This window comes from Podarcis tiliguerta, assembly GCF_965153285.1.
Source record: "Podarcis tiliguerta genome assembly, chromosome: 1".
Classification (NCBI taxonomy): Eukaryota; Metazoa; Chordata; class Lepidosauria; order Squamata; family Lacertidae; genus Podarcis; species Podarcis tiliguerta.
The window spans coordinates 55,650,796-55,665,359 of record NC_139534.1 but is presented as its reverse complement, the minus strand read 5'-3'; the positions used below and the strand labels follow the sequence as shown (position 1 = coordinate 55,665,359).

Sequence of the window (14,564 nt, the reverse complement as noted above, 5' to 3'; positions counted from 1 at the left end):
ATGCTTAGGGCACTTTTTGTAAACTTTGCTGCATTAGACATTCATTCTGACCTCCTTCGTAATGTTCTATTTTGAAATCTTTAAGATAATGTCTTAGTTTCCTGTTAATTATGTTGCTTTGAATGTATATTTTATACATGGCTTTCATTGGTAATCTTTTATATTGGATTGTTCTGTCTGATATTTTAATGTGTTGTAAACCGCTTTGAGATTATTTGCTTGAAAATATAAAGCAATATAGAAATGAAAGGAATGATGATAATGACGACGACCGTAGAATTGCATGGAGTTCCTCTCCCTTGTTACAATCTCAGGTGACACCCTCTACCTATAGGTATTACCATGGGGCGAGATCCTGCATGGGGGTTGTACATTCACTACTTCTCCTGCTATCAGCTTGTTGCTATCATCCCCATGGTCTAACTCTAAAGAAGACTGCTAGGTGTCAAACTTTTTGGGGGGAAACACTCTTCTTCGAAAGGCTCTCCTCAGTGCCTCTTTCAGTTCCTTGTTTCTCATGCTATAGATCAGTGGGTTCAGTAGGGGAGTGACAAAGGTGTAGAACACAGAAACCACTCGACCCTCCTGTGGTGAGTAGCTAGAGTTGGGCCGTAAGTATATGAAACTGCAACAGCCGTACTGTAAGAGGACAACCATCAAGTGGGAGGAGCACGTGGAGAAAGCTTTTTGCTGGCCTTCAGCAGAACGGATTTGCAAAATGGCCACTGTAATGAAGCCATATGAGATACAGATTAGAAGAAAGGGTATTGTGATGACTACAACACTAACTATGAAAATAGCAGCTTGGTGGATTTGGATGTCACTACAACCCAACTGCAGAATGACTGGGACATCACAAAAGAAGTGATTGATTTCATTTTGGCCACAGAATGGCAAGCGGAAAATAAGGATGGTCAGTTTTAGAGACAACAGAAATCCCAGTACCCAGGATACCACGACAAGGGAAGTACATACTGTTTTGTTCATGATGAGCATGTAGCGCAGTGGATGACAAATTGCCACGTATCTATCGTATGCCATGATGGCCAGTAGGACACAGTCAGCTCCTCCCAGGAAGACAAAGAAGAACATTTGGGTTCCACAGCCACTTAAGGAAATGGTGGCACTTTTCCTGGACAGAAGGTTGGCCAAAGCCAATGGAGCAATGGCAGAAGTGTAGCAGATCTCCAGAGCTGCCAGGTTGCCCAAGAAAAAATACATAGGGTTATGGAGAGAGTGGTCGATATGGACAATAAGCACGACAGCAGCGTTCCCACAGAGGCTGAGGACGTAGAGGAGCAGAAAGAGAAGGAAAATGACTAGCTGTGTCTCAAGCAAGGTTGAGAAGGGACGGAAATAGAATTCAGTATGGTTTTCATGTCCCATGAAGATGGTAAAGAGGACCTAAAGAGAAAATAAAGATCTGAGTCAATGAGTTACCTTAGCCCAGCAGTGAGGATACGCTCATACTGCACAACCTGCACATACTGCACAATACTGCACAACCTTCCTACAATAAAGTGTCTGCACCAACTCTTTTCCGTTCTTATTACAAGGATATATAGAGCATTCAGATGGGGAGCATTCCTTCAGCAGTCTATTTTATTTTTCCTCAGAGGACTGGCTTCCTGTACTGGTACAATTCATATATTAAATTTCCTTCTCTTTTTGGAGACATTATTCAAATATAAGTATGCTTGGTTAATGTTTTGCACATTATTGTCCAAAAGAGTCATTTGCTCTTGTCAATGAAATGTCCAAATAGTATTTTACTTAAGTGTGAATATCATATCTGATTTCAAAATACAAATTCAGCTTGGACCAAAACAGAAGATATGTGCAATAATGACTAGAAGACAGTGACATGAGCTACTTAGACTTCTATGGTTCTTGGCATCAGCCAATCAATTTTTTGCCATTATAAGTTAGAAGAGGAATTGCAATTGACTTTACATGCTCTCTGGAGTGTTGTGCTTCTTCTGTGTGTGCTTCTTGCTATGCTTCATCCACAGCATTGAAGGCAACATGCCATGTGACAAACTGGACACTTTTTAATTGTTTGCACTTGTGAAAGTTACACTTTCCATCGGAAGCTCTGCTCCATCAGTAGATGTGGGTGTCAGCACTCCAAGCTAAATTTAAGGAGTTGAATTTAACCCTCTATCTTTTTATCCTTCTCTGAGGAGTACAGTATGATTATTTATCCCACTATAACTGTACAGAGAAACATACACAGGTAACCATTCAGGTTCGTAGCATTCATGCTAGGATGAAAGATTTAGGCAAAATGCCCAGTTAGTGGATAAAGGCAGATAGGCAATTTTACATGTAGCCGAGTTCACTGAGTTCAATGGGAAATGTGTACTGGGTTGGAACCTTGGCTCAAGTAATTTTGAGGCACATTAGATGTGACAGCAAAGCACCAATGTACTGTAAGAAAATATCTCCAGACTATTCTGTTCATGGCATCTAGTGCTCATCTAAGCTGGAATGGGGAGTTTTCTGGCTCTGATAATGTGGCCGTTCCAATGGAGTATGCATCTGATTGTAGGGGAAGTAGATCACACTTTAAAAAATAAAATAAAGTAGCCAAACCTATTCAGAAAAGCACTGGATGTGAAATCGACATGGATTCATTTGTCAAGTTTAGGATATGTTAAGGATCTTATTCAATCAAAACATTGAAAGTCAATGAAGAGAAACAGATGGGTGAAAGCACCTGCTCCATTTAATATGTTTATGATTGATTGATTGAACAAATCTTTATTTGAATCAGCCACCAGCCATAGCAATAAAACAAACAAAATGCGGTATACAGAGGATAAAGGCAAAAAATCAATTATATAAAATACATTTTGGGGGTTTGGATCAATAGTCAAATACCGGATCTTATTCTAATTGCCCCAGCTAAAAACCTTGCAACCTTTGCTGTCATCTGCTCATCTTGATCTGCCAAAAGAAACTACACTATAACAGTAGTTGGACGACCCAGAATGGACAATAGTAGAGGGGTGATAACCTCACTCCTCAAATCTTTATAAAGTGTGCAAGCCAGAAGGACATGTGCCACCAATTCAGTACTGCCATCTCAATGAGTTTATGGTTAAATCATGGTTCACAAGGAAAAGAAATTTGGAAAACAAATTGCAGTTAGCTGAAGAATGAACAAGTATCTGCTTTTCCATTTATTAGGAACAAACCCAACAGTATTTTGGCTATGATCTGAAAAAATCTGGAACTTCTTCTCCCTTTTCTTTTTCACTGCAGTGTCTGATTTTGTACATACCAGACAATTCAACCACATTCCCCATGTCCCAGAAAAAAGAATCCTTGGAACTGTACATTTTACCCATCCATCACAGGGGTACAATTCCCAGCACCCTTAAACTGCAGTTCCTAGGATGGTGGGGAACATGCTACAAATGCCCTTTATATGTATGATGTCTATGCAGCCGATGCATTTTGATTCTAGAGTCTGGAATCTCATACACCAAGGATGAAAAAAAGGAGAATGCATGCTGAATAGAAAACATGTTGAATAGAGAATGAAAGGCTTATGAAGTAGGCAAGTGAACAGAATCCACGTCCACAGAAATGACTTACTTGGATACTCCTGCTGCTGAACTGCCAAGGGAAATCTACAGACATTTGCTGTTGCTCTTCAACTAAAAAGGGAAATGTGAGTGGTGGTGATGGACCACGAACAGTGGCAAAGTTCAAAACTGCTCCTTTCACAATGAATAGTGGCAAAGTTCACAATCAGGGAATGAAGGGCTAAGAGAGCAGCTCTTTGGCTCATCCATCTTGTTTCCTGGTTCTGAAGCTCTTACTTTAGAAAGCATGCCAAGACTCTTAAGGGAGCAAGAGTGAGGAGAGAAATTTTCTTTGCTGAAGTGCAGTCATTAGGCTTTATAGAAGAGTGTGAATTCTCTTGTGTCTGCTCTTACACAGGAATGGAAGGAAGTGTGAAGTACTTGGAGATAAAAAAGTAAGACTCTAACCATTATTATACTCACATAACTTTCCTGATTGGCAAGAAGTTCTAGGGAATACAGTGGTGACCTGAGTTTAGATACCTTTGGGGGAAAGCCACAGGAGGCATTTCATAATATTTACAAATACTGTATACAAGTTGAGCATAGGTATCTTGCCAGACCACTTAAATATTACAAGAGTTGACTGCTTCCACATGAGATCTCTATAGAGGCAACCAGAGCTCCAATGATCCTCTTAATTGGAGCCCACACTCAGCTCCATATTTGTTTCAATCCCATTTGAAAACTGTGGTCTCTAATTTTTTTCATGAACACAAAACTTGATTCTGTAATCAGCTGCGAGTGTGAGAAGAGTAAGGCATGTCCCACTTCAGATATATCCTACCCACATAGCCAGTAATCAAAGGGGTTTGGCAACTTTGCCACATACAAATACAAAAATTGTGTGTGTGTTATTCTCTCCCCTATAGAGCCAGTGTGGTGTAGTGGTTAAGAGCGGTAGTCTCGTAATCTGGGGAACCAGGTTCGATTCCCTGCTCCTCCACATGCAGCTGCTGGGTGACCTTGGGCCAGTCACACTTCTCTGAAGTCTCTCAGCCCCACTCACCTCACAGAGTGTTTGTTGTGGGGGAGGAAGGGAAAGGAGAATGTTAGCCGCTTTGAGACTCCTTAAAGGGAGTGAAAGGCGGGATATCAAATCCAAACTCCTCTCCTCTCCTCCTCCTTCTCTACTGATCTCCTTGTGCCCAAATTTCCAGTCTTTTACAACAATATCGACAAACATATGCCACATTTCCTGGGCTAAAGAACAGCATACAGCATAGTTTACAATAAACATGGAAAGAATCAGGATTTATTAATTTTTTTAAATAATATTTATTGAGGGTTTTATAGTTACAGAAGAAAAAAGAAGAAGAAAAGGACAGTAAGAAGAAAATTAAGAGACAATACATAATAAGAAAAACAATGCATCAACACAACAATAAAAAGCAAAAACATTTAAAAACACACCCATTTTCCATATCTTTATCTTTCAATAACTTATTTCCTCGACCTCCTCCCACCTCCCATTTTTGTATTCCAGTTAATAATTAAATCAGCAAATCCTTTCCATCTTTCACTGCTTTCTATCATTTAGTTGTCTTAATTTATTTTAACCTTATTTTACCATCAAAATCTTAAAGTTTATCTATACTTAAATCCTTATCATATTTCTACTAAAGTCATATAATTTCATTCCACCATTTCCCAACATTCTTTAATTATGCTATATTACTCTGAATAAAATTTTAAAAAATTTCCCAATCTTTTTCCACCGTCTCTTCTCCCTGGTTTCGGATTTTGTCAGTCTTTTCTATCAGTTCCATATAGTCCATCAACCTGGTGCTCTTCTATCCGAGGCTCTTAGCTCATCTCCCTGTCCTGCCTGCAGATTTCTTTTCATGCCAAAGATTAAGTCCCAAAGGGTTTCCATCTTAGCAGCTCCTTGATTCCATCTCGACAAGTTGGCCCATAGTCCATATTCGAAGCTGTAATCCAAAGGATGTTTCAGGACATACTCCAAAGACCCTTTGAGGCTAAAGGGCTCCGCATCTCCAATCTCTCCCTCAGTGCCTACCTCCATAAGAAAATCTGCCCATTTTCCCTTCTTCAGTCCAAACGGGGCACCGTCTCTCCTAATCTGGCTTTCAAGCTCCATCACCTCTGAGTTCAGCTTTATTCTAGGCTTTTATTCAGATTTATTCTAGGCTTCACAAGAAATGAGATTCTGACTGAAATATACTCAGAGTCGCAAAGTGATTTCATGCTCTTTATTCAGCTCATAGTGGTGAGGAGGAATGAATGAAAGTCCCCTCAAGGTATCTGCTTTATATACATTATTTAAACAATGGGCTGCACATGATTGGCTAATTCAGGAATTCTACTGTAAGCCAAACAGGTTGTGGATTCACTTATATCTGGAGCATGATTGGGTGGTTCCTGCCAACCAATCATACTGCTGCGTTGTTCTAGGACCAATCAGACTGCTGCATTCTGAATCCTATTGTTCTAGGACCAATCAGACTGCTGCAATTTGGATCCTATTGTTCTAGGACCAATCAGACTGCTGCAGTTTGGATCCTATTGAACTCAGTACATAACACTGACTAAAAATTAGGAATCGCTTTCTGACAATATCTCCTTCAATGGAGGTTTAAAGCAGAGGTTGGACAGCTGTTTGTCAGGGACATTTGAGATGTGATTCCTGCATCAATGGGGGTTGGGCTAGATGGCCCTTGGGATTCCTCCAAACTGTACGGTTCTATTATTCTCTCCCCGCCCCCCACATTGTGCAAGAAGCCAGCACACTGCTCACCCCTGAACCTAAAAGGAGGAAGGAGGAAGAGACAGGAAGAAAAACTAACAAAGAAATACAGAAACACAGGAAATGAAATAGACAGTGAGGGAGAAGGATGTGCCTTGGAAACAATAGGAGAGCAAAGGGAAGAAATCATTTCCCTTGCTTAACCTACATATGGGTACCGAGATTCCCCCACAAAGCATTAACTATGAAGCTGAGCCCATTTTCCAAATTATTTTTGTGACTAGGATTTCCCCTCAGTCACAAAATGGCTATTATCCCTGTAAAATATATTGAATATTTTATTCACTGTTATGGTCTACTCATGGTTACTGGAGATTTTCACAAAATTGCTGCTCAAAAATTGTGTATTGGTTGCCTCTAACTCATGCGTTACAACACTGTCTAGAATAAGGTCCAGGACACACTTATTAAAACATAATATATTGATTAATATTAATACATTTGCCTGTCCTTCCCTTTGTCTGAGGACCTTGTGCATCTGAACCTAGCTAGGTCAGTCTGTTGGACGCAGCAGAAGGAATCGTTGTCTCAGCCAAGGATTCTCTCTGAGATGCTGCCTTCTCTTGAACTGAACTTTCCAGAAGTCTAGTCCTGTAACTTGAGTCTTCTTCAGTGGCGTAGCGTGGGGGGTGCAGGGGGGCTGGCCACACCGGGTGCAACATCTGGGGGGGGGGTGCGCTCGCACTCACAGCTCTCTGCTCGAGTGCTAAAACCCACGGGTTAGGGGGCACAAATTACTTGCCTTGCCCCGGGTGCTGACAACCCATGCTACGCCACTGGTCTTCTTCAAGGCCTCCAGGATAAAGTGAAGGACAAAACTAATACCAGAAAACAGGAATGAATCTCCAGGAATCCTGGAAACTGTAGTATGACACAGCAAAGGCCTATCCTATGCCATGGCTATTGTTATAATTGAGTAAACGAGAAAGAACTAAGGCCTAAGTTCTAGTGAAGGGCTGAGCAGGAAATTGTCATTTGATAACCGTAGCTGCTGGAGACAATTTTTAGACCATAGGCTGCTGGTCACTAACACCACTTTGCCCTTTTTTCCAGCGAATTGAAAGAGCTTTGAAGGAAGAGCTTTTGTTTGATGCACATATCCTCACACATCCTCGCTTCAGGCATTTTGTAAACTTGGGCCATTTGACCAAGCCACACCTTCTGACATCAGAGGTGAGGCAGGTGAAGATATAGCTGAACCAAAGGGGTTTGCAGGCTCCACCCATCAGCTGATTGGCAGCTCCTGAAAAGACCCAACTATTATCTGGTTATCAGGATTGCAAAGTGCCAGATGCAATGCTGTGCAAGCACCAATGATCAGCCCATTGTTAGGGCTTGCAGAGTATGCAAATCCTGGTGATCAGCTGATTGCTGGGACTTGCAGAGCATCAGCTGATCTGCAGTGCCTGCAAACTCCCTTTGGCTCAGCCGTCTCTTCACCTGCCCTGCACCTAGCAACTGTGATGATATAATCCATCACCTTTCTTCTTTATCCTTCACTGCCCCCTAGTGGTGCCTTTATTTTATTTTTATCCCGCTACCATGTCAATCTTGAATTGTTGGCAGAAAAACCCCCTTATGAATTTGAGAGAGTGTGTGTGTTTTAACATAGATCATCTAGCCACATCCTATGCTTGTGGAGACTTATAGCCATTTTTAAAACTGTTACATTCCATAATAAAAATATCAAGAAAATAAAAACTAAATGTTTGATGGGTCCTGGTGCTCAAGGTGACTTACATTATATTTAAAATAGCAACATCCCATATTGAACGTGCACACACAAAATAAAACTTAAAATGTTTGTGGCATTTTGGTGTGTGAGTGAGAAAGAAAGAAAGAAAGAAAGAAAGAAAGAAAGAAAGAAAGAAAAATTCCAGAGGGGTCATCTGGTTAGGCAGCAATAGATTGTAATGGATTTCTCTGAAGTCATTTCAGCACGGGGGGCGGGGGGGGTCACCCCAACACCACCTGCCCACCACTGTGTTCTGTCCTGTATTTTGCTAGAATAACTGTACAGTGGTACCTCAGGTTACATACGCTTCAGGTTACATACACTTCAGGTTACAGACTCCACTAACATAGTGATTCAGGTTAAGAGCTTTGCTTCAGGATAAGAACAGAAATTGTGCTCCAGCGGCATGGCAGCAGCAGGAGGCCCCATTAGCTAAAGTGGTGCTTCAGGTTAGGAACAGTTTCAGGTTAAGAACGGACCTCCGGAACGAATTAAGTACTTAACCCAAGGTACCACTGTATACTGGAGGGAGGCGGAATCCAGATCAGGACCCTAGTATGGGGGTTGGAGGCTTTACTGTATTTTTTGCTCTATAAGACTCACTTTTTCCCTCCTTAAAAAGTAAGAAGAAATGTGTGTGCGTCTTATGGAGCGAATGCAGGCTGCACAGCTATCCCAGAAGCCAGAACAGCAAGAGGGATCGCTGCTTTCGCTGCACAGCAATCCCTATTGTTCTGGATTCTGAGATTCAGAATATTTTTTTTCTTGTTTTCCTCTTCCAAAAACTAGGTGCGTCTCATGGTCTGGTGCGTCTTATAGAGCGAAAAATACGGTAATTCTTTCACCCTCCTGCGACTCCAATCTGCATCTATGTGCAGCAGAGGCATACCAGCAACTTGCATTGCAGAAAAAGCTCCCATTCATTTCAGAGGCAATGAATTGGCCTTGCCTAGGGTGCTGACATGGGGGTAGTGTGCTTTGTGCTCTCAAATCATGTGAGTCTGGATTTTGCCTCTCGTGCTCTCTGGACAAGATAGATCACATACATCTCTTACAGATTGTGCTAAATACAGCACAGAGATTCGTTTTAAAAAGAGGTCTTCATCAGCGTTGCAGATTTCTCTGAAGGGTATTTCTTGTCCAGCAGATGGCAGTCATAGCACTTTGGCTCTGCTGTACTACATCATTAAATAAAAAGCCGGCATTTATTTTTACACAAGGGAAGCTTAAAGCTGCTCTTGTTCCAGACACATTTGAAATTTGATTGTGAAACGTATTGGTCAGAAAGAATGCTTGGCTGTATTACAAATAACAAATAACAACCCTCTGATTTCTCTTCCACGTAGACAGTCATCGTATGTTTTTTTTAAAAAAAGAATAGCTGGATGGAGGGTCAAAAGTGCGGTAACCCTCAGGTTTGAAAATGCTTGAAAAACAGAACTCCTACATTGCAGTCACTTGGCATGTTCTGCATGCAGTAACACATTTTTGGTGCCAGATGACAGTTTCTAGCACTTGCAATTTGGATGCCAAGTATATTCTGGGCTGCATCAATAGGAATATAGCATCTAGATCAAGGGAAGTAATAGTGCCACTGTATTCTGCTCTGGTCAGACCTCACCTGGAGTACTGTGTCCAGTTCTGGGCACCACAGTTCATGAAGGACACTGACAAACTGGAACGTGTCCAGAGGAGGGCAACCAAAATGGTCAAAGGCCTGGAAATGATGCCTTATGAGGAACGGCTAAGGGAGCTGGGCATGTTTAGCCTGGAGAAGAGGAGGTTAAGGGCTGATATGATAGCCATGTTCAAATATATAAAAGGATGTCACATAGAGGAGGGAGAAAGGTTGTTTTCTGCTGCTCCAGAGAAGCGGACACGGAGCAATGGATCCAAACTACAAGAAAGAAGATTCCACCTAAACATTAGGAAGAACTTCCTGACAGTAAGAGCTGTTCGACAGTGGAATTTGCTGCCAAGGAGTGTGGTGGAGTCTCCTTCTTTGGAGGTCTTTAAGCAGAGGCTTGACAACCATATGTCAGGAGTGCTCTGATGGTGTTTCCTGCTTGGCAGGGGGTTGGACTCGATGGCCCTTGTGGTCTCTTCCAACTCTATGATTCTATGATTCTATACAAGAAATGGCAGGGAGATTTTCTTTCCTGCAAGCCATTTATGTGATTAAAGTCTGCTCACCTCTTGCTCTAAGTTTAAGGTAAGGACAGATTCATCCCTAAGGCAAACTGTATTTTCAATGTAGTGGGAATGAATATGACATCTTCAGGATTACCCAAACATGACACTTTGCCACTAAGGCTTATTTCAAATATCCTTGTTTTGTTTACAAACTGATTTCCTTCTCTCTCTCAGCCCCAGTCCATACATGATGCATGCAACCCCTGATCAGGATTCCTGACTTTTTGAAAAAACTTTTAAAATAAGTGCAATAATCTTCAAATTTGATTTGTGCAGTGGTGCTGAAGAAGGAATTGCTTAATCCTTTCCCTCAAGCTGTTTTCTGGTCTAATTTGCCCCTCACTTGAGGCTAGAGTTAGGTCTATGGAGGGGAAAAAAGTTAGCCCTGCTTCTCCCAGAGTTTGCATTAACTCTTGACAAACTGCACTGGCCAAAGTTTTTAGAGGGGTAATGTGTGCTTCAATGTGCTTTAAAGGCATAGGGTGCATTCAGCACAAATTTCACAGTGCTTTCTTACAATGTAATCCTAAGCATCTTTGCTTACTCCCTAGTAAATATGTTTTGGGTAACAGTCCAACTCTGCAATCCAACCCCCCCTTTGTCCTGGGCATGCAGGTGTGTGTGTAATGGGTAGAAGGGTCCCTCTGCCCAGTCCTGCTGGCTTCTACCTGCAATGTGACACCACTGCCATTCTGCCAACACAGAATTCAATGTTATACCTGCTGAGTTTGCAATGACAGCCCACAGAAAGTCCCAAAGGAGTGTTCCAGAAGAGCGGTGGGAAGGGGCTGAGCCAGCCCCAAATCCGATGGATCCCAAGGTGGCCCCACCACTGTCATATGGCAGCTTCAGGCTAGCAGCAGCCAAGAGGCTGCACACTTTCCAGCTCAGCTCAGATCAGGCACAGAGCTCTGATGCGGCTGCTGGAGATTGAGGAACAACTGAGACTGAGGAACATGAGCCCCCAGAAGAATCTTCTGAATCTGCAGGGTACCTTCATGGGCGCCTTCCCCTGAGGAACCAAATGCCTCCCCCAGAACCTCCTCACCAGTCCAGCAATACAGGGAGCACAATACAAGTTAGAGGTGAGAGGGCGATGGAGGAGTGCTCGTCTTCAGGCCAGAGGCATGGCCCTTTTAAGAATCTAGAGTTACTCACAAGTGGGTGGAGTCTGAGAGAAGTTGCATTGAGTGCAGAGCTTAAATAGGCTCAGTCTGCTCCTAACCTTTACTGGAGCAAGTTGTTCACCAAGAGCTGTCTGTGGTCCTGTAAGCCTGGCCAGCTTTCTCTATGGGATCTGGCATTAGCTTGCTTTTTGCCCTGGGTGGGGTGTGTTTCAGGGCTGCAGATGCAGCAGTGATGGGGATTTGGGTTGACGCCCAATGGCATACTCTTCTCTGTGTCTGTTTAGAGGTAGGTACTGCTGAATTCAGTGGAGCGGACTTCCAAGTAGTGCTGTAATTCGGGTTTCTTTTTAAATTATTTATGAAATGCTTTGTATTTTGCTACTTTAAACCCTCCCCAAAGTGAGTACACCTCGTTAGCACAGCTTATTGTCCCTATCTACTGCCTACCCAAATCTGGCTGTGCAGTGGGAAGGGGCAGGCAGTAGTGGTGAGCTGGCTTTGGGAAAGAGAGTGTTATTGGGGAGACCTCAGCTGTGCTTTGGCCATGCTGCTGCCCCACCCCAGTTAACTGCCATCACTCAGTAAAAGGAAGAAAGAAGGCTGTCGTCCACTTCTCAGGATACTGGTCAAATGGCAGAAGAAGAGGACACTAGACTGAGCTGGAAATAATGGGCCACCCTATTTCTCTATTTGCTTCTGAGGAGCAGCTGCTGGAGGACAATAGCAGTAGAGGATTCTCCTTCTTGGGGCTTCCTAGAGGCATGTCCAGTTGGCCATTGTGCGAAAATGGGATGTTGGCTAGATGGGCCTCTGGTGTTATCCAACAGGGCTCTTGGTAAGGTTGATGGAAGAAAGGATAGCAAGTTCAAGCCCTTACTCACCACTGTCCTCCTTCACTCCCTTGTCCCACCTCATTCAACTTGCTACCATGGCAATGGCTGTTGAAGGAGGGCAAGGAGCTAAGAGTGGAGGGTTCTTCTGTTTCTTCCACACACATCCTGTCTCAGAGCAACAGTCAGAGCCTATCCTGTTTCTTCAAGCCCATATCACCCTAGACTCTCCTTGACCTTGAAAAGGAATTATTCTTTCTCCATGCCCCAACCAGCAGCTGCATTTGTGCTTCCATTTAAGTCATAATAATTATTACTAAATGTGCTTGTCTATATATATATATCATTTAGCATATGCAACTCTACATCCTTTTTTCCTGATGCATTACCTCTTTTTTGGCAACATGTAACTGACAGCCCTAAAATGCGCTGTGCTGCATGTGCCCTTCTCCTCACTCCTGAACATGGGTCTTGGCGATGCTTCCAACATATACTGTCCCCCTTCCCTGCCATTCTGGAACTGTCTTTGGTAGATTAGTAGGCAGAAAGTAGTAAAAAGTACATAATTATTGTATGGATGAAGAACTTTATTTGTATAGTGCAAGGGTTCTTGGGGGGTGCAATGGTCCATTATGGGTTCCTCTGGGTTGCCTATTTATTCTGAATGATGCCGTTCAATTTGGTTTGTTGACTTTAAGAATTATTATGACTGTGTTTTTTATCATTAGGAACATAGGAAGCTGCCTTACTGAGTCAGACTGCTGGTTCATCTAGCTCAGCATTGTATGCACTGACCGGCAGTAGCTCTCCAGAGTTTCCAGCCAAGGGCCATTCCTAGCCTTGCCTGGTGATGCTGAGGATTGAACCTGTGACCTTGTGCATGCAAAGCAGATGCCCTACCAATGAGCCACAGCCATTGCTGTAAGTTGTCATGTGCTCCATTTTTGAAGGAGGGGACATACCATATTTTTCCGTGTATAACATGCCCAACACGCCCCCGTGTATAAGACGCCCCCAATTTTGGGGGAATACTAATTAAGAAAATGGGAGGCGATTGCCCAGGGTTGTTGAGCATTTGGGGGGATTGCCGAAAATCATTCACCCGCCCAATTGCCGCAGCAACAGCAAAACGACAAAAGCCCTTGCTGCAGCCACCAATAAACTGCCCAATCGCCGCTGACAGTCTCCTGCTCGCGGCAGCAACCAGTCCCACGTCCCCACTGTGCACTACCCATGTATAAGAGGACCCCCAATTTTAAACATTCTTTTAGAATAAAAAAACCTCATCTTATACATGGAAAAGTATGGTAGATCTTTCAAACAAATATTGTAGCACAAAAATAGCAGCTTTATTCTCGTCATATGCTTTTTGCTTTATTCTCGTCAGCATTCCAGTTAATGAAGTGGATGTAAACTCTATCCATTGTTAATGTGGATTATTGAGTCAGATTGTCCATCCAAATTTAGCTAAGGGCTTTATGTTAATACGCCAAAAGCTACACAAATCAAAATTTGGGAAGTCAGTGTGTGTCTGGGGTGGGGGTTCTTCTTGGCGAACTAATGTTTTCCTCTCTCCTACTGAGGCCAGACTTTGCATAAACAGGCTCCTTTTTTAGTTACTGGCTATAAACTCATGATGGACTTCACAGGGTTGAAGTCAAGTAAAATAGATATGGTTGGCCTGTGGGTAATGTAGGGGGCAGTGGCAACTCCATGAGATATTTGGCACTGAGAAACAAAATTATGCGGCCAATAGAGATAATAGACATAAATCATATTATAATCTTATTTATATACATGATCTGTAGTTTGCATGATTTGCTGCCTGATTTGACTTGTGAAAGGGGCATGGAATGTTCGTGGAATGGTCTTCCTCTTGGGGTGTATCAGTCTCTCTCATTAACTGTACAGTGGTACCTCGAGTTACATATGCTTCAGCTTACACACTCCGCTAACCCAGAAATAGTACCTCAGGTTAAGAACTTTGCTTCAGGATGAGAACAGAAATTGTGCTCCAGCGGCGCAGCGGGAGGCCCCATTAGCTAAAGTCGTGCTTCAGGTTAAGAACAGTTTCAGGTTAAGAACGGACCTCTGGAACAAATTAAGTACTTAATCCGAGGTACCACTGTAGTTGAAATTTAAAAGCATTCCTGTTTACCCAGGCATTTGATGGCTGAAAGACACTGGCCAACACAACTTTGAGATTAGTGACTGTGATGGTATCATGTTGTTGCTTATAGATGTTCTAAATGGTTCTAGCTGTTTTTAGTTTGTTTTTAAATGTTTTAATTTTGAATTGTATTGCTTTAACTTTTTGAT

At 42.6% G+C, this 14,564-nt stretch overlaps 1 protein-coding gene across 1 annotated transcript; it reads right to left on the bottom strand.

Moving 5' to 3' along the window:
- Positions 1-438: 438 nt before the first annotated feature.
- Positions 439-3,634, bottom strand: LOC310684115 (olfactory receptor 10V1-like; the record flags this gene model as incomplete). The annotated part of the gene is made up of 2 exons (XM_083454579.1): positions 3,604-3,634; positions 439-1,404 (listed from the first exon to the last, which is right to left on the bottom strand). The coding sequence occupies exon 2, from the start codon at positions 1,384-1,386 to the stop codon at positions 439-441; it is 948 nt and encodes a 315-aa protein (XP_083310705.1). The 5' UTR covers positions 1,387-1,404; positions 3,604-3,634.
- Between the last annotated feature and the right edge of the window lie 10,930 nt (positions 3,635-14,564).